The 25,864-nt window shown below is 45.9% G+C and overlaps 1 protein-coding gene across 3 annotated transcripts; it reads right to left on the bottom strand.

Moving 5' to 3' along the window:
* Positions 1 to 228: 228 nt before the first annotated feature.
* Pdik1l (PDLIM1 interacting kinase 1 like) lies at positions 229 to 12,141 on the bottom strand. Of its 3 annotated transcripts, none has more exons than XM_034503837.2 (3): positions 12,017 to 12,141; positions 8,513 to 8,814; positions 229 to 3,827 (listed from the first exon to the last, which is right to left on the bottom strand). In XM_034503837.2, the coding sequence occupies exons 2-3, from the start codon at positions 8,795 to 8,797 to the stop codon at positions 3,087 to 3,089; spliced, it is 1,026 nt and encodes a 341-aa protein (XP_034359728.1). In that variant the 5' UTR covers positions 8,798 to 8,814; positions 12,017 to 12,141; the 3' UTR covers positions 229 to 3,086. The 3 variants fall into 3 exon arrangements, with proteins under 3 accessions (XP_034359728.1, XP_034359727.1, XP_076790118.1); XM_034503836.2 differs by lacking the exon at positions 12,017 to 12,141 and adding an exon at positions 11,553 to 11,708; XM_076934003.1 differs by lacking the exons at positions 8,513 to 8,814; positions 12,017 to 12,141 and adding exons at positions 8,400 to 8,512; positions 11,553 to 11,631.
* Positions 12,142 to 25,864: the final 13,723 nt, after the last annotated feature.

The raw sequence follows: 25,864 nt of genomic DNA, 5'->3' as shown, positions 1-25,864 counted from the left end.
ACTTCATCAGAATGACAAAGTATCCCTTAGCACCAAGAATCTACAGAACCCCATGTTTCTAAGTGACAACAGGTGCAAATTAACAACCTAGGAACTAACTGTACAACCCTACAGTGACTGGACACAGCTGCCTATAAGCTTTATTTGAAATATTTGGTCTTTTTCTTTTCAATTAAGACAAATTTCATAAAACACTAGAAACCATGGCAACAGACTATGAGGGGTAACTGTTTACTGAGTACCTATTATGGGCAAGGCACTGTGCACAATTTCTTGATTGCATTTTTCCTTTAGCAATTATCCAAAAATTCCCAAGTATCACTCATCTTTTATTTCTTAAATGTGTTTGAAGAAAGTGCATGGTTAAATGCCATTTAAAAAAATGGTTTGTCTTTATTCTTTAAATTGTGTGTGTGTGCACACATGTGCACATGGAAGCAAGAAGTGGGTATTAGATCCCCAGAAGCTGGAGTTAGGTGGTTGTGAGCCACTCAACCTGGATGCTGGGAATTGAACTCCGGTTCTGTGCAAGAGCATCAAGTCCTCTTAATGGCTGAGTCCTCTCTCCAGCCCTTACAACTGCAAATCTTAAATGGTTGCTGTATCAACTAAACTTAAGTGCTGAGCACACAGTAGGTACTTAATAAATATTCTTAGCTGAAAGAAGAAAAACAAATTACTGTCCTTTTGTTGATATCATAAGCTATTTTAGAATACAAGGACTTAAGAATGTTCTGGAAGAAATTTCCTGACCACCTCACACCCTTACCTCTAATAAAGGAAAAATTCTATTTCACAGATAAAAATCTTTCAAAATAAATTATAACTGGGGCTAGACATTTAGCTCAGTGCTAACACCTTTGTGTAGCACATGCAAGGCCCTGGGTTTGATCCCAGCACCGACGAAAACAAAAGACAAACCAAATTACTCATTATTTTCAAGGAGGCAGGGTCAAAAGCTATGTGCTCAGGACACCAAGGCTTCAAGTGCACAGGTATTTGTAGAGCAAAGAACGGTTGGCACACATCCCATCTCAATCTGATGAGGGCCAGGTCAATGGTAATCCATTATAATGAGACTTTTTCTAATTTCCTGTAACTCAATCCATGGTCAGATCTGTGTCAACTTGGTGACCCAGAGAGTCAATTACCATGAAGATCCAGTACACTTCTACCTCTTATTCCTGAAAGAATTTTTAGTTAAGTCTGCAAGTGATATTAAGTGTATGTGACTTCTTTTTTCCATTTGATCAGATTTTTTACTATAGCTTTCAGTTCATATATTTATACTTTCAGATTAATTCAGTCTAGACATTTTACATATTCCATTTTTTGTGTTTTATCTTTTATCACCTTCTGAACACGTTTATTGATTTGTTGATTTTGTGATGGCAGGGATTGAGTCCAGAGCCTTGTACATGGCAGGCAAGTGCTCTCTACTGAACTACAGCCAGACCTACAGTGAAAGTGTGGAGGTTCAAGTGCTGAGGAGATGATGAGAACTGCTTATAACAACAATATACTGATATTATTTTGCCTTTTGTATCTTAGTGCTTAAAAAGATCCCCATGGGGTCAGTGGTAGACTGCTTCCCTCACACACTTAAGGCCCCAGGTTCTACCCCAGCACTGGAGGTGGTCAGGTAGTGCTTTATAAAGCCTCACCTAGATACAATGGTAGAATCTAATTTATCCTAAAGACTGGTGTTCTGGTTTAAGAAAGAATCCTTTCCTTAATGTTCCTGAATTAACAAGAACAATCTGGAGGCAACCATGCAGTTAGAATTTCCCCTCAGGAGTTGAGTCTCTTGCTTTCTGACAGATGCCAGGTGACCATATGAAACCAACAATTTTTCTAATCAAAAGGCAGTTGATGGCATAGAATCTTATCAATTTGCCAAACTCTGTATGCATCATCTCTCACTTGGGAAGAGAGCGACCAGTATTTGTGACAGTGATTACCAGTTCCATTACTGTATCACATGAGACAAGAGAAAACAGTGTCAGTGTCACAGTGACAGAGACTCCAGTGATCCAACAGGAAGCCACACCAGGCCAGCAACTCGAGGGTGAGCTCGTTTGGTTTCTTCGACTTTATGCTGAGATTTAGAAAAAGTCTTAAAATTAAAAATTAATAATCAAGTATTACAGTTGTGCAATGCAATGTGTTCAGAACAGAATACCATCCTCAGGTTACAGCAGGTGCCGGAGCACCCGAGCGTCCCAGTGCAGTGGTTTAATTAGTTAAACAAATGCTCAGTTACCTGAAGGTATGAGTGAGCCATAGACATCCTTGTCGACCTTCTACCATGAGACTCAATGACTAATTCACGAGGAGCTACAGGGCTCTGGAGAGCTCAAACATATTCCAGCAGCTTAGAACTGCTTAGCTTCAGTTGTGTTAAATCAGCCATTCAGACCCTCCAAAATGATGCCTTTAAAAAGAGATGTATACTGGGAAAAAAACCCTAAACAACAACAACAAAAACACACCCTTAGCATGTTTCCAGTAGCAGGAGGGGCAGAGACGAAGACGAGGGGTGCTTTGTGTGGTTTCTATCACCAATTTCATCAGCAAATCTCAAAAACCCAAACCTGTATCAAATAATTTAAACAGAAGTGGCATTTTCTTCATGTGGAATGCAAAATGCACACATTCACATACTTACATATACATAAATATATACATATATGTTTCCTTTACAAAGCTTCAAAGGTTGCATTACCAGCACGCAAACCTCTTCTTCCACGGAAATGCCTAATACTGACAAGGAATGTCTAAAATACTTAAAGATATTTCTAGAAAATGGGACTTTTTTCTCTGCTTGGCTTGTAAGAGAATTTTTTCTGCCAACCTTTTACCAATGATCATTAAAAAAAATTTTTTACAGCCACATTGGTAATACACATTCAAAACATACAATAAGATGGCCTGCATGGATCAGGAAAAACAATAGAAAAAAACTACCCCACAATAAAACCTAAACCCTTAGAAAGTGGAGTCTAACTTCCGTCTTCTTTTCGGCCATGTAATGTATTTCCATTGAATCTGAAGCAGCACCATCTAAGATGCTTGCAAGCAGGAGGTCACGTTTCCCAGTTGCTGTCTTTAAATGCAATTTGGACTAATCTGAGTTCTAGTTCAAAAGCATCTGGGCGGTCCTGAGGGTTTGCGGCCAGCATTTCCTTTATCAGTTGTTTCATTCGCCCGTTCATCGACTTTTTCTTCACAGGGATGAGAAGTTCCATTTTGGGGTTTTCCAGAAGTGCCTCCCCAACAGGCACAATTTCGGTCCCCTGCTTTACATAACTCCCCAAGAGCTCCTTCTTTGTCTCTGTGTCTATGAAGGTGATCCTCTCCAGCATTGCCCAGATGATAATTCCCAGAGCAAAAATGTCAGCTTTTGCTGTGTAGTGTCCTTCCCACACTTCGGGGGCCATGTAGAAGTCCGTCCCGCAGGCCGTGGAAAGGAAGCACTTGTTCACACTGGCAGGCTCTTCCGGGTTCTGCCCAGACGCTGAGCAAACCTTACTCAGGCCAAAGTCGGCCACTTTCAATGTGGGTTCCAAGTCACTGGTGTCCAGCCTGCTCTGAGAAATCAGGATGTTGTCCGGCTTCAGGTCCCGGTGGATTATCTGGTTTTTGTGCAAGAAGGCCAGAGCACTGCTGAGCTGAAGCATGAAGCTGGTGTTAGTCTTTCGATTGGGTTTCCTAGACAACAGATACTCATTCATATCTCCTCCGTCACAAAAATCCATCACAAACCACAAATAATAGGCGCTTCTGGGATCAAAGGCAATTTCTCCTTTTAATGAAGTCTCTACAAGCTGTGAAGGATGAGAAGAGAAGTTATAAAATACATAAAGGTTAAAGGGGATGGGGAGACAGTCCAGCAGTTCTGAGCTTACTGCTCTCACAGAGGACTGCAGTTCAGGTCCTCAGTAACCATGTTAGTGGCTCACAACTGCCTGCAACTATAGCTCCAGTGTCCTGGCTTCTAAGGGCGCCTGCACTGACACACATATACCCACATACCCCCCTCATGCCAACATAATAAAAAATAAGGTAAGTTTTTTTAAATTTATTCTTGTTTTTTTGTTGTTTTGTTTTTTGAGACAGGGCTTTAGACAGGTGTAGTCCTGGCTGTCCTGGAGCTTGCTCTGTAGACCAGGCTGGCCTTGAACTCAAAGATCTACCTTCCTCTGCCTCCCAAGTGCTGGGATTTAAGGCTTGCACCACCACTAGCTATAAATCTTTTAAAAATATACTAAAAAGAAAGAAGGAAGAAAGTTAGGTCAATCTGCAGCTTTCTTTTGTCTCTGAAGTGTTGGGCATGGGTACACACATGCCAGGCAAAGGTTTCTTAAACTGAATGTAGAGGTCACAAAAAAATTGGCAATAGTCAAAGGTTTAGTGAATGTTTAGCTACCAAAAATTAACTCAAAACCAAACTGTATTTTTAGTACATATACAAAGTGGTCTGCTCTTATAGCAACATAATGGTTTACTTGGGGAAAACAAAGACTTCTGATATTTTCCTACTGTCATTCATCAGCAAGCAAATACCAAAGTAGTTTATCAGTGGATTGTGCTATGGTATAATGCTTCATTTGGGTATCTTTTTTCTTTCTTTTTCTTTTTTTTTTTTTTTTTTTTGAGACAGGGTCTCAAGTAGGTAGTCCACAAAGGCCTCAAACTCATTGTATAGTTCATGGCTGGCCTTGAACTCTGATCCTCCTGCATCATCTTCAGTGTTTGAATTACATGTGTGTGTGTCACTACACCTAGCTGAAGTGATCTCAAATTTAAGGCCAGCCTGAGTTACATAGTGAGACTGTCTCAGGGAGAGAGAAAGAGAGACAGAGACTAAAACTTGCTGTTTGAAGGCGGGTGTGATGGCACACACCTGTGATCCCAGCACTACAGAAACAGAGGCAAGAGGCTTGATGAAAGCTTTTAGGACAGAATTTCTAGTTTCTGAATCTGCCTTAAACACGTCTACCACTTTGTACTAACACAGTTATATGAAGTACTGTTCTCATCACTGTTTTTATAAAATACAAATCACCTACTGTGGAAAGAGCTGAAGATGCTCTATGTCCTAAAGTAACAAATTTCAATCCGAATTCTCTTGTGTGTGCACTCATGGATCATTGCACATGTGTCAGAGGATAACTCTGGGAAGCAGGTTCTCTCCTGCCACCTTGTGGGACCTGAGGATGGGAGGCAGGTTGTCAGGTCTGCATGAGAGTGCCTCTGCCCACAGCGCCATCTTGTCAGCCCAAGATTTACCTCTATGTAGAAATAAACAGGTACATTCACTTCATTAGTGTATAGTTTGCTTTCTACTTTAAGAAAAGGTAAAATTAGCCGGGCAGTGGTGGCGCACGCCTTTAATCCCAGCACTTGGGAGGCAGAGGCAGGCAGATTTCTGAGTTCAAGGCTAGCCTGGTCTACCAAGTGAATTCCAGGACAGCCAGGGCTACACAGAGAAACCCTGTCTCGAAAAACAAAAAGATAAAAAAACAAAAAAATTAAAGAAAAGGTAAAATTATATTTATACCAAAGGATTGCTTTAAAATAAAATTATTTATGATTCATTATTATCATGTTTGCTCTGCAGATGCTTTACACATCCATGGTTATGCACATGTTTTTCTGGTGTGAGGGCTTGAACAGAAGGGTTAGGAAGCCCTGCTCTGTCCTGCTCTGCTATGCACTGTGAGTCAAACTCCAGTCTCCAGCTTTAACTGAAAACCTCAAGAATATTTTATTTCATCTGTGTTTTTAATACATGCATTAAAAATTTTTTCCAGTACTTCAGAATGCCGCCTTTGTAGCAGTATTTTGGAGAGTGCCCAACCAGCTGATTCTTTCTATATATGTCAATACAGCTGAATTATCTCCCCACCTAGCTCATTACTTCATGAACAGACTAAAATATAGAGGTATACTGCTTTTAAATTACTTTTTATGTGGTGTTTAAAAAGAACAACAAAAGGGGAAGAATCAGAGTGGAACTGTTGAAGGATGTACAACTGACATACATTTATATCACAATCATTATAATTACTAATCACTATTCATCTAGTTATTCTGGCAAAAGCAAAGAACAGCCCTCATGCGCCAGCCCTGGCAGAAGGCAGCACCGGTTACAGCCTGCAGGAGCCTCCTTGCTGCACAGTGAACCAGTGCAGAGAGGCTGAAAAACGGGTGTGCTATTTGTTAACTTCACTTTTTCTGTCTTTATCCTAAAATATAAACTTAATAAATAGCTTTGCATAATGAGGAACACCAGCACTCAGACAGTGGCTTAGAAGGCAGGCACATAATACTGGCTTGCAAGAAGGGAAATAAATATATAGTTTTCACCCACTTATCTAGATAATGCTTCTTAGACTCTGTAAGGTTTAAATAGTTGACCATTCCTCTTCTTTTTTAAGTCCTTGGATAGGCTCTCACTCCCTCTGTACCTAAAGTCTATATGTAGCCCAGGCTGGCCTTGAACTCATGAAATCCTTCTTTAGTCTTAAGTGTTAGGATTACAAGTATGTGCACGATATTCAGGAGTTCATAATTCTTCAGCCCTAAGATGTATCAGATTCCCTATTACATGTTCCTACACCATCTATGCTATTTATCTGAAAGATGAAGACTGGAGGGTGAAAAGTCCCTATGCATGAAATTGAGCCTTTGTAACTGTTTTACATTTTCTCTTGGATGAGGTTTTTAGCTATTAGGAATTGATTTAATGAATCCAACCAAGAATAAGGAAAAACATATAAAAAAATGAAAATTTATAAATAAAGGCCATGCATAGGAACTCCCTAATTATAAAGGTTACAGATTTGTTTATTGATTTTATTGTATTGTTTTGATACAATTCTATTGATAAATATATGATCAATTAGCTGGGTGTGTGGTAGTATATGCTTTTAATCCTAGCAGAGGCAGAAGCAGGTGGATCTCTGTAAGTGTAAAGCCAGTCTAGTCTATATAGTAAGTTACAGGTTAGTCAGGTCTATATAGTGAGAATCTGTCTCAAAATAAATGAATAAAGAAAAATCAGGTTTGCTTATTAAATCTATAAAAAAGACTACTTTATTTCAACACAGGCACCTCTTTCTGAGTTCTTATGTACCGAATCTAGCTTTAACATCCTCTCTGACTTGGACAATGCCATAGAAGGCAGAATGAACCACATATGAACAGAGAGCTACTAGGAAATCTGGATTATTTATTTCAAGTCATTCAGACAGCAGAAAGTCCCATAAATCAAACACACATCTGCAAGGCTTTAAAAGGAAAACTGATTCACTAAAAAGGCAACTTAAGTGCAAAAATCACTTTAGTCTGGTACTTCATATCTTAAAACCCTAAAGGACTAAATAAAACCCAATCCTTATTACTTTGCTACTAGATCTGGACCTAGCACCACGTCATATGTGTTAGTATCTTTACTTTTCCATCCGAAGGGATTGTGTACCTTAGTCTCTAAACCCTAATGCAAAGGTGACAGGTCTAGGAGGGAGTGTAGCTCACGTAGTATGCCCCAATCCCGAGGCTCAATCTTCAGCAATGGCAAAAAAAAGGAAAAAAGACAGAAATGTTCCCAATATTTTCATCATGGCAACTTAAGTACTTCTAGAAAAGTAAACACTACAGTTTTTAAATTTTTAAAAATTATTTATTTGTTTTGTTTTGTGTGTGGGGAACTATGGACCACTTATGGAGGTATGAGAAACTACTCAGGAGTCCAGTCCTCTTTTTACCACAAGGGACCTGAAAACTGAACTTGGTCATCGGGCTTGTCAACAACTCCTTTACCCTCTGAGCCTGCTCACCAACCGAAACATAGGGTTTTTGTTGTTTCTATAGTTTGTTTTGTTAAATTATATTCACTTATTTTATGTGTGTGTGTGTGTGTGTGCGTGTAAATGCTTACATGCATGCATGCCACAGTGCAAGTGTGGCAGTCAGAGGACCTCCTTCTGTCCTGGAGCTCAGGATTCAGTCTAGAAATGTCTAGGAAAGTCAATATACAGGTGAGTCTGGTCTTGAACTCCCGAGCCCTGCCTCCGCCTTCTAAGTAGTAGGACTGCCGGCATGTAGCAGTTTACTCATCTAAGGCTTATGATGTTTAGACCCGTGATTAGGGAAGTCCAGTTACCATGGGTGTGGCTATTACTGACTGCTATTTTTTCCTTGTTTTTTGCGTTTATTTTCAAAATAATTGGTTCCCAGGAACTGACTTTAGGTGCTAGTCTCAAACCTCCTCTAGCTCCCATCTTGTTCTATTGCTATGCAGACTAGTTAAGTACCAGACACAGCAGTGGCTTGCGTTATTTTGAGGTATGTGCAGCACAAATTTAAAGCAGACACCTCTTTCCTCTACAGACCTCTGTGTACACCTGGCCATAGAACTCCTGCATCTTAGGGAGTCGTTCATCTGTGACTTGGGTTTCCTCTTGATGACCAAAATTAAGGCCATTTCCTAGGCAGTGACACATACCTGTAAATAAAGGGAAGAATTAGAGCCGTGGGACATCTTTTGCACCATCCCATCTTTCTGTAGGATGCACTCTTCCAAGTGAATCACATTTGGGTGCTGGCTCTTGATACTGCTTAGCGCCCAGAACTCTCGAAGGGCTAGTTCAACATTCTCGGGTGCGTGGCATCGAATTTTCTTCACAGCTACTCTCGCAGAGGTTTTTCTGATGACCGCTTCATACACCACACCGTAACTGCCTCGGCCTACCTCCCGTATTAGATCGTACTTTGGCTGGCTACTCACCATCTTCAAGGTCGAGGTTTCTGGAAAAATCAACAAAGTGCTCTGTTGAAATTAGGTGGACCTACTGGCTTGTATTCTTATGCATGATTTACCCTCTGATTTGCTGTCTGTGGTACTCCAAGGGTATCTAGCTATGCTTTGGAGCAATCTATCACTAATAACAAAAAGGATATTAGCACTTACCATGTATCATGAACTATTTCAAGTACTTTATAACAATTTTTAAAGTTTTATTGTCTTTGAGACAGAGTTTTGCAAAGTTTCCCTGGCTTGGAGCTTGCTACATAGATTATGCTGGCTTTAGAAGGCATAGTTACAGTATCATCATTCCTGACTTGTGTGTGAGTGCAGGCATTCCCATGCCAAGTGCACTTTTAGGAGATAACCTTGGCTCTCCTGTCATCCCCACAGCATATGACAGGGTAGCTGCCTTCGAACTCTGGAGACTCTCCTGTCTCTGCAGCTTATCTCACCATTGGAAGGCACATCTGGCTTCACATGGGTTCTAGGGATCCGAACTCAGGTCCCCAGACTTACTCAGCAAATGTTTTACCCACTGAACTTTCTCTCTCTCCAGGCTCCACCCACCCACTCCTTTTTTGAACAAGATCTTGCTATGAAACCCTGGCTGGCTTCCAACTGAGAGATAAGCCTGCTTCTGCTTTCCCAGTGCTGGGATTAAAGATTTGTGTCACCATACCTTGCTTCCAGTCCTTTTTTAAAAAAAAGACAGCCTCTTGTGATTATGTAGCTCAAAATGGCTTTCACTTCTTTAAGATTGTATTATATATTTTGTGTGTATGTGTGTAGCTTTCTGTAAGTCAGAGGTCAATATGTGGGAGTCGGTTCTTTCCTTCTACCATGTGGTTCCAGAAACTGAACTCATGTTGTAAGGCTTGGCAGAAAATAACTTTACCCATTGAGCCATCTCAACAGCCCTGGCTACCTTGTACCTTGGTCTGTGGAACTGGAATGGTGGTATTACAAGTGTGTGAAGTAGTCAAATCTGGCTTCTTTATATTAAGTTCATCTAATCCTCAACTGCTTGAAAATGTCATTGTTAAAAGTAAACCGAAATTTGAAATTTGAGAGGTGGTGGCTCACACCTTTAATTTCAGCATGTGGGAGGCAAAGGCAGAGGATCTCTGAGTTCAAGGCCAGCCTGGTCTACAGAGGGAGTTCCAGGACAGCCAGGGCTACACAGAGACCCTGTCTTGAGAAGAAAACAAACAAACAAAAACATGGAAACACAAAAATCCCTCACACTTAAAAATGCAAACACTTGACTTCTGTTTATGGACTAAAAGTGGACAAGATGTTTTGTTTGCAACAGTGTGTCAGCCCTTGCTGGGCAGTGGTGGCACACGCCTTTAATCCCAGCACTTAGGAGGCAGAGGCAGGCGGATTTCTGAGTTCCAGGCCAGCCTGGTCTACAGAGTGAGTTCCAGGACAGCCAGGGCTACACAGAGAAACCCTGTCTCCAAAAACAAAAAACAAAACAGTGTGTCAGGTAGCTCAGGCTAGCCTTGAACTTACTACATAGCAAAGGATGACCCTGCTCTCCTGCCTCTACCTTTCAAGAACTGGGGTTACAGACCTGCACCAGTATGCTTGGTTATTTATCTCTTACAAAATAAGCACAAATAAAATTTTTGAGGAACTATTCTCTCAAAATGAAGTAAGTCAATTAGAATAAAGCTACCTTTTTATAGTTGTTTAACGTAGCTATTTAAATCTAAGTCTTTTCTTGCCAAGGAGGGAGCACCTTATACATCAAAGGGAATTCTCTGACAAAGTTCTTTGGAGCTCTGAGTTTACAAATCATTTAAAAGCAAACTGGAGCACAGGCCCCACAGAGAAATGTGCTTCTGAGTGGAGAGTCTGCAGTGTGCTCACACACCCACTGTCATCGCTGGCAGGAAGAGCAAGATTGTATTTACATTGCACAACCAAGGAAACAAAGTGACTGACCCGGGGAACCCGAGACTCCCAGAACAACCACTTTAAGTTCATAGGCCAGATTTAAAAGAAAATGATTGTTTCTGATGTTTGCCTTGAGGGTTACTTCCTTGAATTGGTCACCTGCTCTTCAAGTTCTTACTGGATTTCCTAATTGTCAGGTTTCCTGTCACAGGCGGACATTCCGTCCTGCTCTGTGCCGATTCCCAGTTACTATGCGCTTCCAAGTGGCTCTGTCTCTGCAGCAGTCCCCCTGAGAGAAGGACACCTTCCTGAATAAGAAAGGACGGCGTCTATCAAATCCTTGGGGTCCTGCCCCGCTGAAGCATCCCTGGAGAACCCGGGTGCCTCGCGATGGCAGGTCCTGGACCCTCCTGCCTGCCATTCCCCCTCCGGTGCTAGGCACCGCCGGCGTGGACATGCACCTGCTGGTGCCGGGGAAGGGACAAGTCAGGCCAGAGGTGCTCGGACGCCGAGGCTCGGGCCGCGCTCACTGCCCAAGCAGCAAGCTCACTCCAGGTGGCCGTCCCTTGAAACCCCGAGGGACCCTCCCGTGGCCCGTCAGCAGGCCCCGCAGTCGCTTCAACTCCTCGCGGCTGCGGACTAGGGGCCGGTACCCGGGAGTGGCCCGGGCGGGAACGGAGGCCGCAGTCCCGGCCGGTGGCCCGGGCAGCACCGGGCCTTTCCCGGGATGACTCCGCTGAGAGGTCTGTGACAGGCCTGCTGGGGACAGAGACACATGCAGGGAGGTCGGTTCTGACTGCAGGGCATCCGTGCCACGACGAAGGGCCAGGTTTACCTCAGGGCAGCCGCCGCCGCTTCTCCCTCTCATGAGCTCTGCAGGCCGCCATTATCGGGCAGCTCGCGCCTCAGCTGCCGCGGCCTCCAGTCAGAAGCCGGCGCGCGCCCCCGTGGTGCGCGGACACACCCCCTCACGCCGGGCCCCGCCCCCTCCGGCTTGCCGTAGCGCGCGTGCGCAGCCGAGCGCCGCCTACCGGGCGAGCGCCTCTCGCTGCGTGTTCCGGCCATTGCACTTCGCCGCTGCCCTGGCGCTGCACACGGTCGAGCTTCGCCAGCGGTGTGCGCGCTGCAGAGCGGACCACTGCCGCCCTGGCCCGCCCGCAGGGGTGGCGGCAGGGGATGGTCGCCCTCAGCCGCAGCGGGGGCGCGTCCCGGGACTCCGGGGAAGCTGCGGCCACTGGCCCGAGCCGGCAGTGCACGTGCCCCATTGCGGGCCATTCTGCCCGCCCTCTTCAGACCTACCGAGCGGCGGGCTGGAGCGCGCGGTTCGCTGGGGCCGGATGCTCGGCGCATCTTCCTCGCCGGTGGCGGGGCTGGGCGGCAGGCCGGTGGGGAGGCTCGGCCAGTGTTGGCAGGCTGGCTGCACCTGCGATCCGAGTCACCGAGCCGTGTCTGCGGGCGGCACAGTGGCCCAGGCATCGACGCGGGGCTGGGTGCGATCATCTGGGAGGATGCCGTCCCCTGCCCCACCGGCGCGGTGGTATCTCCCTTAAAGAAGCCGGAACCTCATTGTTCCCGGCCGCGAGGATCGGGGCGTTCTACCGGGTGAGAGAGAGAGAGAGAGGGTGCGGCCGACCTGGCTGCGGCACCTCTCCTAGCTGTCCTGAACCCGAGTTGGGAGCCCACGTAGGCGGGCGCAGAGACACAAAACAGGTTGCCGAGGACTAAGATTGACGGCTAGAACTGCAGTCCCCGGAGTCCTAAGGGCCCGAAGCCTTTCAAATACCCCCAACATCTGTCAATCATATATATCCCTGAATTGTCCTGAGATCTGCCATCAGGGTGACAGTCACTCGGAGACCAGGACCAATTGGCCGCCCCGTCGTTAGTTACACAGATTCAGTAAGCATCTGCTGGAAACGCCCATTCTTTTCTTTATTATTCTGCACTTACTTGTTAGTAAGCTTAACCCTGCTCTCATTGCCCCGTAAGGCACATCAGCATCCCAGCGCCTCCAGTATCATCTTCCTTAGTCTTCTGTGTATGGGACTGATATCCGGGATCCGGGCAACTTTTTATATAATCCGAACCATATCCCAAAAGTCAACACTTTACTACTGACCCTGCTTTCATAGGAGAGAAAGCCAATGCCTGCCACATTTGACCAAAAGGTGTCTTTCTAGAAGACCCACTCCCGCCTTGGTGTGACAACCTCCAGCCTCTCTCCTAATAAAAGCCTAGTAATCTGTTCAGAGTTTGTCCTGAGGGTCATGCTGGTATCGATGTCCACCAGTTTTCTGGGAATACTGCCGTCAGTCAAGACTTGTTTCCTGCCCTGGAAAGTAGTGGGAAATAGGAGGGCTCTATAGACAGCCGGCTACCGGTGTTAAAAAGGATGGCATAGGAAGAGATCTCTTCATGAGAGCAGACTTTTTGTTCATTGTGGTCATCAAATGTCACAGGAACTTCAAGGGATATACCTGTTCTAGCTGCTTTCCTGTTGCTGTGATTAAAAAGAAAAATCACTGACAAAAATACCTCAGGGGAGGAAAAGGTTTATTTGACTTAAACCTCCAGGGAATTCATCCATCACTGAAGGAAGTCAGGAAGGGAACTGGGGAAGGAACTGTGGGGGAAGGCTACTCACTGGCTCGCTCCAGGGTCATGGCTCAGCTACCCTTCTAAACAGCCTGGGCCAGCCTGCCTAGCAATAACACTGCCCACATTGGGCAATCAGTAAACCCCCTCACAAATATGCTTACAGGCCAGTCTGATAGAGGCAATCCCCTACTGGATACTTCCTCAAATAGCTGAGCTGTCAAGTTGACAGCTGAAGCTGATGAGGAGACTAGTGTTTTATAGTGTGCCATCTTCTATGTGACTAAAAAAATTAGTAGATTATATTTTAAACCTTTTAAAGCCTATCAATCCAATACAGGAAGAATTACTCTACATTCTACAGTTCTTTTACCTTTGAGGCAGGGTCTTACTTCACAGCCCTGGCTGGCCTGAAACTTACTCTGTAGACCAAGCTAGCCTTGAACTCACAGAGATACACCTGCCTCTGCCTCTCTGCCTCTCTGCCTCGAGTACTGGGTGGGATTAAATGTACAACCACACCTGAGCAACCTTAAAAAGTATGGCTCCGTGTTTGTTTGATTTGTGTATGGAAATCAGTACAACTTAGTGGAGTTCATTCTCACCTTTTACCTTTGGGGGCTGTGGTGGTTTGAATTTTCTATGCCCCTTAGGCAGTGGTACTGTTGGAGGTGTGGCCTTGTTGGAGGAGGTGTGTCACTGTGGGGCTGGGCTTTGAGGTCTCCTATGCTCAGCCTATACCCATTGCAGAGGAGATCTTCCTCCTAACTGCTTGAGGATGACAGTCTTTCCTGGGTCCTTTCTAATCAGGGTGCAGAACTCTCAGCTGCTCCTCCATCACATCTGCCTGGATGCTGCCATGCTTCCTGCTATGATAACGGTGGGCTAAACCTCTGAACCTGTAAGCCAACCCCATTAAATGCTTGCCTTTGGAAGAGTTGCCTTGGTCAGGGTGTCTTCACAGCAATGGAAACCCTAACTAAGACAGGGATTCCAGGCATCCCCAGGCTTGTGTGTCCAGTGCCTATGCCTTGCTGAGCCATCACACCAGCCTGACCTAGAACTGTTGATCCTCTGGCCTCTGACTCCCCACACTTGGGGGGTGGGAGTGGGTAACAATGGAGCTGGCATGGTGGTACACACCTTTGACCCAAGCACTTGGGAAGCAGCAGGGAAGTCTCTGAGTTCAAGGCCAGCCAGAACTACAGAGTAAGCACACAGCAAAAGATAAACACTGGAAGAATGAAAGCTTCTGGAAGCGTTGTCTGTGCTCATAGGAGAGGGAAGACGTGGATGAAATTGTGCATGGCTGAGCTGGTGACATTCCAGTTCAGCGAGGCAGCCTGTCTAGATGCCTGAGGTCTAGTCATGCAAGTATATGTGTGTGTGCAGGCACACGAACACATTTTAGGATAGTTTAACAGTATATAAAATCATTTTAATTTATAATGTATATATAGTATTAGCCTGGCTATAATAATACTCATAATTATATCTAAGGAAAATATATCTGTTACCTCTAGCGTAAAGAAATTGACATTGCTAAAGATGGTGGTATACATTTAATCCCAGCACTCAAGAGGCAGAAGCAGGTGAATCTCTTGAGTTTGAGGCCCGGCTACTAGTCTACATAGTAAATTCCAGGATAACAGGGCTACTAGTGAGACTTTGTCAAAAAAAAAAAAAAAAAAAAAAAAAAAAAAAGGAGAAGGGGAAGGGGAAGAGGGGAGAAGGAGAAGAAAAACATTTGTCTTAGGACCATAGCTGTGAAGAAATGCCATGACCAAGGCAACTCTTATAAAGATGAACTTGTAGTTGGGGCTGGCTTACAGTCCATTATCATCATGGCAGGAAACACCACAGTGTACACATAGACACAGTGATCCATAGGCAGGCAGGAGGAGACCTCAAGGCCCACCTACACAGTGACACACTTCTTCCAACAAGGCCACACCTCCTAATAGTGCCATTTCCCATGGGCCAATCCTATTCAAACCACCATAACAGTTTTCTGGTCTTTTGTGTTTTATATCTCAGATAACTAAATAGTAGCTTTTATAAAGTTACTTTCTATAGAATTCCAACTAATGGGTGGACAAGAAATAAGATTAGAAAGGTAGAGCCTTTCAAGGCCTGGAGAAACGGTGCACCCAGAGAACGGTAATAAAGCTGTGATCAAGGGGGCTGGAGAGATGGCTCGGCAGTTAAGAGCACCGACTGCTCTTCCTGAGGTCCTGAGTTCAAATCCCAGCAACCACATGGTGGCTCACAACCATCTGTAATGGGATTTGAAGAGAGTGACAGTGTACTCATATAAATACAATAAACAAATCTTAAAAACAAAAACCAGCAGTGCGAAAAGTTGTTGTGAACATAAAGTTTAAGCAAACAACCTGAGCCAGCTGACCAAACTTACACCCAGGGGTTGACACAGCATGGGAGTCTGAGCCTAATTCAGATGTCTGTTTGGCAGATCTATAGGGGGGTGAAGAAGACCACAGTTGTCCCGCTGGACAAGCTCCCTGGTCTTCCAGGGCATTTCTATCCTGAAACGAAAGTGGAGCCTGGACTGAGGAGGTTGAGGCAGGAAGAGGATCATAATTCAAGGTCATCTTGAGGTGACATCGGGATGAGACTTCAACAGCAAAAAAGGAGCTGTAGCAAGTTAACATATACCAGCCTGGGCTACATGAAGCCCTGTCTCAGAAGACACTCCTCCCCCATTGATGTCTGTGATAAGATTTGGGGGATTAGTTTTTAAAGATAGCGTTTCATTTAGTCCAGGCTGAGTTTGAATTTGTTTTGAACTCCATGCTGGCCTAGAGTTTTAGATCCCCATTCCCCCACAGTAGTAGGGTTATAGGTATGGGATACCACACGGGGGTGGGGGGGGGTGGGGGCTCATGGGGCCGTGGATGTAACCTCGGGCCTTGTGAATGTAACCCAAGCCCTCTACCAGCTGATCTGTATCCCCAGCCCTGAACTTTTTTTTTTGTATTAACTTAAACATTTCTGAAATGAAAAGAATCATGCTCAAATCAAATGCGTGGTTGGACAAGTGGGAATTTGGATGGGACAAACCTGCCCTCTGGTGGTAGGTTCTGTGAGTGCAGCTGTCAGTTGCTGCTCCCTACCTCCCAACCCATGGCTACAGCAGGTCTGAATTCTGAATTCAAACCCGCCAATTGTCACTTCTCTGGGTTGGAGTGATGTCCTTTAGCTCACAGGAGCCCCATGGAGACAGTCTATAGCAGACCGTTATACACCTAAAACAAACAAAAAAACCGGACACTCACTGACTTAGGTACTTTTCTCACAGTTGAAATAGGGAAGGACTCAGATGTTGGCAAGCTCCTTTCACAAATCTGTCCTTACTTTCAAGTCTCTGTCTATGAGGCCGAGAGGCTGGAAGCACCTGACCCTAATCAATGATGATGGTTGTGTGTGTAACTTCACCAGGAATAGTTGATACCGAATACTGCTTGTTCTGAGCCGGACTTTATACTCACATACACACTCAGGTTACACGATAATCTTCATAGTTTCACCCTGTGAAGTATGTATTTCTACCCATTTTGCAAACAGAGAAACTGAGGCAAATAGAGGTGAAAGACCTGCCCAGGGTCACACAAAGTGGATTGACAAATTAGAGCTGTGGGTGGTGATACACACCCATGATCCCAGCAGTTATGAGGTGGAAGCAGGAGGATCAAACATTCAAGACCATCCTTTGCTGCTCGAGTAGTTCCAAGTCAGCTTGGGGTCTAGGCTATAAGAGAGTCTGTTCCCACATAAAAGAAAAAAAAAAGTAAAGCAGAGCTGGAGGGTCCTCAAGAGCAGAGGGTCTCAAAGGCCTACTGTGCTAACGATGCCCCTTGGCTGGGAATGTTAGAAGATACCAGCTCCAGACAGGGAAGTAACTCAAAGTAGACAGCAAGGAACAGAGACTGGGGACCATAAGTACCTAAGCCTGAATGAAACCTTGGCCTACTCGAGGCAGAGCTGTGCTGTCCCTGGGTGGGGACAGCTGCCCCTGTCATTTGACTCTCCATTCTAGAAGTCTGGGCAGGGGCTGGCTCCATCCTTACCCCCTGGGGACGGCTGTCAGGAGGCCCAGACCAACAGGCCAGTCCTACGGTGCATGTGTCCACCGAAAGGATGCTTCTTGGAAGTCTATGTCCGCTGGCCCCACCCCATCCCAGTCTCTGGGTTTCCTAAAGTCCAAGGAACTGGACCCGCCAGTCCACTGCTCAGCTAGGCGCCCTCTGGGGCAGGGCTCAGTTTCTTTGGCTTAAACCATCCAAAGGGTCTGTCTGTCTCAATCTTGGGTGAGGTGAGGCTGAGTACATCGCATATATGGAGCCGGAAAGGGACTGGGAAATGCCGACGGATCGGATCAGCTCAGCCACTTGTGTGACTCGGGCAAGTGAACGCACCTCTCAAGAGTCTCAGTTTCCCCATTTTTTGTTTTTAAATGGAGATACCAGAAGTATCTGAAGGGACAGCCATGGGAATGCACACGTGAAGGCAGGTGGTCTATTTGTCTCTTCAGCAGACACTCAAACCCGGGTCGCCATGGTGAGAAGAGAGGGAGGAGAGCCTGTTTGGAGTCATTGCCTGACGGGGCGGCCAGGGGATGCCTTTCTTATCAGTACAGCCTCAGAGCCGGGCTATTAATACTCTTGGTGCCCCACAGCCTGAGAGCTAGCATTCTAACCTCGAGGTGCAGAGGTGGGAGGGCGGGGCTGCGGAACAGGTGGCCTGGATGGGAGCGATCCTGTCCAGTCTCAGCGGGCGGCACTTGGGCCCTTCTGCCAGCCACCCTCCACCTGCAGACTAGGGTCTAGACAAGTGTGAAATTCCTGAATGAAGTCGAGCCTGCGGCAGGCATCTTCCTAGTCCCTTAGGAGCGTTGCACTGTCCTTCCAGGGATCCAGCTGCCCAATAAAGCAGGGCCCTGATGGGTGCCAGGAGCAAGCCCACGCCTGGAACTGCGGGCTGTCAAAGTGAGAAGGCAGGCAGACAACTCCAGCCTGCTTCCCCGGTTCACAGGGCTCCCTCCAGGTTTGCCCAGCGACAGGAAAAGGCTCCTTCAGCTTCGGTCCCGTCAGGCCTGAGAGCACTAGGGATCTGAACCCTTCTATATACTATAAATCTTTGTTAGCCTGGCATGCTGGCACACACCGGTAATCGTAACACTTAAGAGGCTGAGGCAGAATCCCCAAGCCAGACTGCAGTTACATATTGAGACTTTGTCTCATGAAAAACCTGTATACAGAAGCTAGGATGTAGCGCAGTTGGTGAAGGGCTTGCCTACAACACAGAAAGTTCTGGGTTCCGCCCCCAGAGTCGCATAAAAGGAGTGTGGGATTTATTCCACATCTGTAATCTCCACACTTCTGAGGCAGAGACAAGAGGATCAGCTGTTCATATTTAAGGCTAGCCTGGGCTACACAAGACTTGAATTTGGCTGTTGAAAACACGAGACAATCAACACAAAGCACGGGAATTAGTACGTCTCCTGAGCCGAGGCCATCCACACAAAAATGGTGGCAAATCCCAAGGAACAAAGAGCTTACAGGAATTCCCTCTTTTACCACTGAGATTAGTTTTACAGGACAGTGCTTCTCTGTTTCCTTATATTGATTATAAAAATCAATGGCAGGTGATGAGCTGGCTCAATGGGTAAAGTCCTGCACCAGGACTGGCAATCTGGGTTTGATCCTTGGGACCCAGGTGGTGAAAAGAGAGAAGTCACTCCCTCAAATACTCCAGCAACCTTCAAACCCCTGTCATAGTCAGCATCTACCAATAAACATGCCCACACAGTAAACAGAATGAAATAAAAATATATCAGTATAATAACAGGGAAACATAAAGAAAACAAAAATAAGTACATTGTGATAACATTTTTGATTGATAGCAATTATTTATTTGTATATTTATTTGTATTATGATATAACACTTATTGAGACCTTGTATTAAAACAAAACAGAGCCAGGCAGTGATGGTACATGCCTTTAATCCCAGCACTTGGGAGGCAGAGGCAGACAGAGTTCTGAGTTTGAGGCCAGCCTGGTCTACAGAGTGAGTTCCAGGACAGCCAGGGCTACACAGAGAAAGCCTGTCTCAAAAACAAACAAAAAAACAAAACAAAACAAAAAACAAACAAGAAATAAACAAAACAGAAAATCCCACAAGTGCATTAGCATTATCCCATTTAAATGTCACCCCTACCCACACCCTATAGTTTACATGGTTTCTTGTCACAGCTGAGGAAAACAGACTCTGGAGAACTAAGTCAGCCATTGCCTGAAGGCTCTTCCCAGAGCACCTCTTGCTCCTCTTGGCATCGGTCGACAGAGGAGAGAGCCATGTTGTCACATGACTGGCAGTCCATGAAGGCTGGAGCCTGACACTGCTGGTGCTAGCAGCTGGAGCACCTGTATGGGGCCCCTCCTCATGCTCCCCACGTAGTCCTCAGAGCTGCTCTCTGACGTTTCCTTTCCATCCCTTAGTCTTAGGTATAAATGTTCTGGTTTGTTTTTGAGATGGGGCTCATGTAGCCCAGGCTGGCCTCTAACTTGCTATGTAGTCAAGGATGACCCCTTAACTCCTGTTCGTCCTGCCTTCACCTCCCAAGTGCTGGAATTACAGACATGCTACTCCATGTCTGTGGTTTTGCAAGTAAAGCTTTATGGTAAGTCCAGGGTGTCTTAGCGTACCTGTTCTTCCACACATGCCAGGTAACTAACAGCCGTTCAGAGATAATCATTCTTCCTATTAGGTAGCGAGCCTCTTAGGGGTAAGGGGCCATGCCAAGGACAGTTGTAGAGCCTGGGAAGTCTAGTGTCTTGTACCTGGTGAGAGCCTCCCTGCTGGGTCAGCCTACAGTGGAGTCTTCAGAAGGGGGAGTTGTGGCAGTTTACTGTTTTTTCTTTTGTTTTGTTTTTAAGCTATTTGTAGTGGGGACCAAAATAGGGCTTTAGACATGCCTAGGCATGTACTCACTAATAAGTATACCCTTAGACAAGCCTATATATTTTACCTTCAAAAACAATTATGTGTGCATGCATGCTTGCCTGCGTGCATGTACATGTAGAAGCCCATAGAGGCCAGTAGAAGGCGTCAGTTGCCCTAGGGCTGGAGTTACAGGAGTTTTGTTTTTAAGTCACCCAGTGTGAGGGCTGGAAACTGGACTCTGGTCCTCTGGGAAATTAAAATGGATTTTTTAAAAATCTTTTTTTTGTTGTTGTTTTTGGGTTTTTTTGTTTGTTTGTTTGCTTTTTTTGTTTTTGTTTTTCGAGACAGGGTTTCTCTGTGTAGCCCTGGCTGTCCTGGAACTCACTCTGTAGACCAGGCTGGCCTCGAACTCAGAAATCCGCCTGCCTCTGCCTCCCAAGTGCTGAGATTAAGGGCGTGCGCCACCACCCAGCTAAAAAAATCGTTCTTAATCTCTAACCTATCTCTCCAGCCTCCTCTCTTTTCTTTTATTTATTTATTTATTTATTTATTTATTTATTGTCTCTCTATTATGTAGCTCTGGCTGCCTTGGAACTTATTATGAAGACCAGATTGACCTTGAACTCACAGACATCCACCTGCCTCTGAGTTCTGGGATGATCCTCAATACCTGACTTACTTTTTTTTTTCATTACTTTCAGACTTCTTTTATCTTTATTCAGATACATTGTGTATGTCTGTGCACATACACCATATGAATGTAGTGCCCCTGGATGCCAGTAGAGGGCATACGATCCAGAAAAGCAGTTGTGAGTAACTGCTCTTTCTGAGAGGCTGGGTTCCATTCCTAGCTCCCCAGGACACTACACAACCCTCTGTGACTCCAGCTTTCATAATGTTCAGCAAACCATTTTGCTCACAGCCATCTGTAAGGAAACAATTTCTGTAAAGTCTCCCCTCCCCCACCACTGTGTCTTACATAGAGACCCCTGAAATAATATGATATAGGCACCACATTTAGGGCTGAGAGCACCAATGTCTCTTCATATATATATATATATATATATATATATATATATATATATATATATTATTTATATGAATACACTGTAGCTGTCTTCAGACACATCAGAAGAGGGCATCAGATCCCACTACAGATCTACAGATGGTTGTGAGCCACCATGTGGTTGGTGGGAATTGAACTTAGGACCTCTGGAAGAGCAGTCAGTGCTCTTAACCTCGGAGCCATCTGTCCAGCCCCTCTCTAGCCACGCCCCCTGACTCTTTGTGTAATGACCAGTTGTGAGTTTCTGTGTCTATCTGACCATGGCCAAGGATGTACTGCTGTGTGGGTATAGTGATCAGTCACTTTTATCACTGTGTCATTTAAGCTGAATAACAATAGCAGGTTCTCTCCCAGGGCCCATGACCTATTGGATTCAGGTTCCAGGGGTAAGGATGTTATAGAACCTCGGTGAAGTCCAGCTCTGGGGCATTTTCTCAATTAGTGATCAATAGGGAAGGGCAGCCCATTGTGGGTAGGGTCATGCCTGGGCTGGTAGTCCTGGGTTCTATAAGAAGACAGGCTGAGCAAGCCAGGAGAAGCAAGCCAGTAAGCAGCACCCTCCATGGCTCCTGCCTCCAGCTTCCAGCCCTGCTTGAGTTCCTGTCCTGACTTCCTCCAGTGATGGACTATGGTCTGGAAGGAAGCCAAATCCTTTCCTCCTCAACTTGCATTTTTGTATGGTGTTTTGTCCACAGCAATGGAAACCCTAAGATTCCTTCCCAGTGGGGAATCAGTCTCCACCTAGAGACAAGAAAAAGGCTTTCTGCTAGAGCGTGTTCAACTGGAGCTCAGACCCAGATAAGAGCTGGCCCTGAACAGAAGACTTCACTATCTTAAATATCCCTTAGGCTGGTGCAGTTCATATATGCTGCCTTCCTTAAATCTCTGTTAGGTCCTGGCTCCAATTTAAACAGAGACTGGAGACTGCAAGTCTGGCTGCTGGGGAAAATGGGAGATTTACACAGCAGAGATTGCCAGAATCATTTCTTAAGTACACCAGCACTGTTCTTTTTGAATAGTTGTTCCCCAGGTCATCTTGCCCACCTGGCAGAAGGATGCTTTTTCTTAAGAAGAGAACTGGGGGGCTTTATGGCTTTATAGCAGACCAGGACTTAGCATTGGTTGTGACCCTGTACTGTCCCCATGAGCTGCCTGTTAGAGTCCTGTTCTTTGGGGGAGGGACCTGAAAGCTAGTCCATCCTGGTGAACAAACATTTGCATCTAATGTCATAAATTTTGCTTATCTAACAGGCCTGATTAACAGACTACCTATCTTTGGGGTGATTTCGGGGCAGGGCTCCTTTGGCTAAATTCTACTTAGTGTGACTTAACATCCTCTAAGCAAATCTATTGGTAAATTCTTTATAAAACCAATCCTATGACCTGGAGTTTCTTCTACATCAAGGGACACATTTAAACAGAGTGGTTAAGGAAAAGGGGACAGCTCAACCAAAAAGGACTAGACTATTTATTATAAAAACAATTTCATATTTCTTCATTTATTTTACTGTGGCAGGTGTGAGGGGCATGCACACCCAACAGAGCATGTGTAGAATCCACAGGGCAGCTGTGGCCACCAGACTCTCAATCCACCCTATGAGTTTGTGGACCCAACTCATGTCATCAGCTTTGGACATCTGTGCTCTTACCTACTGGGCCATTTCACCAGCCCTATTCATTTGTTTTGTGACAAGGTCTTACTCTATAGCCCAGGCTGACCCCAGCTAGCCATGATCCTCCTGCCTCAGCCTCTGAAAGATTGAGACTCCAGGCAAGAGCCATCACATTTAGCTAGAGGCAGACTTTTGATGTTTGGAGACAGGACCTCTCTATGTAGCTCTTGCTATCCTGGGACTCACTATGTAGACAGAGCTGGCCTCAACCTCGCTGAGATCCCCCTGCATCTGCCTCCCAAGTTCTGGGGTTAAAGGCGTGCTCTACCTGGCCTGGCAGGTGCTGACTTTTTAAGGCAGAGAACAAAGCAACATAGGCATGGCGTTTAGTCTTGGGAAGAAGAGAGATGGTCCTGAGAGGGTGGCAGGTCAGAGTCCCGCTGCAGCCCTGAGCAAAGGGCTTCTCCCCCTCCCAGCCTCATCCAGCTTCTGAGTGTAGCTGTACTTTCCCCGCTGCCTGTGGGTGGACGACAGAGAGCAATCACTTGAAAGGCATATGTCCCTTGCAAGCAGCTCCCACTCCTGACCTCTTAGTCCCCTTCTGTGGAGGGGCTCCCTGCCCCCACTTTACTATTCTTCCCTCCCTGCTTACCTAAGCTGAGCTGCTGAGTGCTGTGTTGCCTATAAGAGGACTTTGGTGGTTCTGGTGGTCCCGGGTCCACAGCCTAGTTCTGACATTCAGCTCCTGTCACTGGCCCATGTCAGGGGAGAACTTTACTGGTGGCTGGAGCCTCAAATGGGGTGGTTACGTCTGTGACAGCAGCTGGCACCCAGTGGATGTTTGATAAATGGCAGTGCCCTGCCCTTTCCTGCCGGTCTTAGGACTGTCTTATTTTTTTCACAGTTTGATTCTTTCCATCCGGGAGGCAGAGGGGTGTTTTAGATTTGGGGTGCCCACTGGCTCCCTAAATAGCTCTCTGAAAGAGCCAGATGTTCCTGCTAGTCCCATGTGGAGGAACCTGGAGCAGCAGCTCAAGATTATACCAGGGACTCAGGCTCAAGGTACATCTGTCACCATGCTGTTGAGCCATGCTGAAACTTGCTGGTCTGCTATTCTCAAGGTGGTCCATCCTTAGCTAACTAGAAGTCCGTCCTTAGCCTCAACACACAGTTTAGAAACCAAGGTTCAGAAAATTAGAATCATTAAACCATCCAGAAATGAAATGGAGACTGGGATCGTTTTTTCCTGCCACCACAAACCAGGCACCCTGTCACCAGGCCACTTGGCTTTACAGCCTCCCTAGCACACAGGTCAGGGGTCAACAAGCCCCATTCCCTATAGAAGCAGAACAGAGAGGGGACTGGGCTTCTTAGGGTCACACAGTCAACTGGTCATGAAATTAGAAAAGTGTAACCCCTGATCCCCAGCCCCAACTGAGAAAATGGACAGTCTGAGACTTGAGGGTGGCCTGCACCCAAAAATTCAGACCAGAGGCTGCTCTCCTCCCTGCCCCCAGCAATGGGGTTTTAAACATGAACAGTTAGCTCTCTCACAAGGAAGATGAGCTGAGTCAGTGTATTTATAGCTGGGCCTTCTGCCTCTCCTCCTTCGCCAGAGTGTGCCAGGTTCATCTGAGGCGCAAGCGGAGGGTGACAACCTGTTTATCATCCAAGGTGCCCGCCCAAGCAAGCTGTTGAGACACTTCTGAGAACGAGGTCTGGATGCCGGCCCAGGCTTAGACCTGACCTGACCCTCACAATGCCCAGACCCAGGCAACTCTTCCCGCCTCCAGTTGCCCTACCCTCTCCCAGCATTCCCCAGGGTACCTGAGGCAACCACACACCAGGGAACTCAGACTTGTACTAAAATAGGACAGAACTGCTGCTTCTTCCAGGAAGTCTGCCTGGGTCCATCTGGAGGACTGCAAGTTTTTGCTGGCCCCACTGCCACGAGTCAGGTGGTTAAGCTACCCACCATACTTCCTGGACCGTCTACATACCAGACGCTAAGGGTTTTCACATTGCCTTTTCATATGTTTATGTATTCTTTTGAAAATAAAAGACAGAGTCTCTCTATAGCCCTGACTAGCCTGGAACTCACTATGTAGACCAGGCTGGCCTCAAATTCACAGAGATCTGCCAGCTTCTGTGATTACAGAGACAGGCTCCCCCGACCCCTCACCCCCAAATTGGGATTACAGGTGTATGCCAAAATAACTGGCTGTGAACTGTTTTTCTGAGACAGAGTAAGACTCTATTGTAGCTAGGATAACCTCCGATTCATAATCCTCCTGCCTCAGCCTCTCGAGGACTGGGATTACAGGTCTGCTCCCTGATACCCCAGTAAAATCACATTTCTCAGTAGTACTAGAATCAAACCTAGGGCCTTGAGGACACTGAGTAAACGAGCCGTTCTCTAGGAAGCCTTTCATTTTCTCTTACTTATTTATTTATACAGTTGTTAATATTATGTGTGTGAAGGGCGTGCTGACTCCTGTGAAGATCAAAGGACAGGTTGCAGGAGTCAGTTCTATCCTCTTAATATGTGGGATTTGGGGGTGGACTTTGGGTCTTCTGGCTTGTCGGCAAGCATCTTTATCTGAAGGGTTTCTCTATTCCATCCAGACTGGCTCTGGACTTGGGATCCTCCTGCATCAGCCTCTAGAGGAGCTGAGATTACAGGCCTGCACCATCGCATTTGTCTTCCATGACGTTATGCAATCCTAACAAATCTCTAAATTGGGTGTTAATTTCATATAACCTTTATAGGTGAAGAAATCAAAACTTAGAGTAAGCAACGAGCTGAGACCACACAGCTGAACAGGGCTCGGTACCAAGTCATCCTTGGCTACGTAGCAAGTTCAAAGCCCACATGAAATCCTGCCTCAGGAACAAACAACAAGCGGGGTT

The sequence above is a fragment of the Arvicanthis niloticus genome, chromosome 5 (genome assembly GCF_011762505.2).
Source record: "Arvicanthis niloticus isolate mArvNil1 chromosome 5, mArvNil1.pat.X, whole genome shotgun sequence".
Taxonomy (NCBI): Eukaryota; Metazoa; Chordata; class Mammalia; order Rodentia; family Muridae; genus Arvicanthis; species Arvicanthis niloticus.
Note: the sequence above shows the minus strand (reverse complement) of the source record. Positions and strands in the feature narration are given on the sequence as shown.

What these genes read in the sequence shown, in the direction of transcription:
- Pdik1l (XM_034503837.2), bottom strand. Translation starts at nt 8,797, where the DNA reads ATGGTGAGTAGCCAGCCAAAGTACGATCTAATACGGGAGGTAGGCCGA. An exon ending in ATTCTTCCCTTTATTTACAG is followed by an intron (nt 3,828 to 8,512) that starts GTATGTGTCACT and finishes CATCCTTCACAG; the next exon opens with CTTGTAGAGACTTCATTAAA.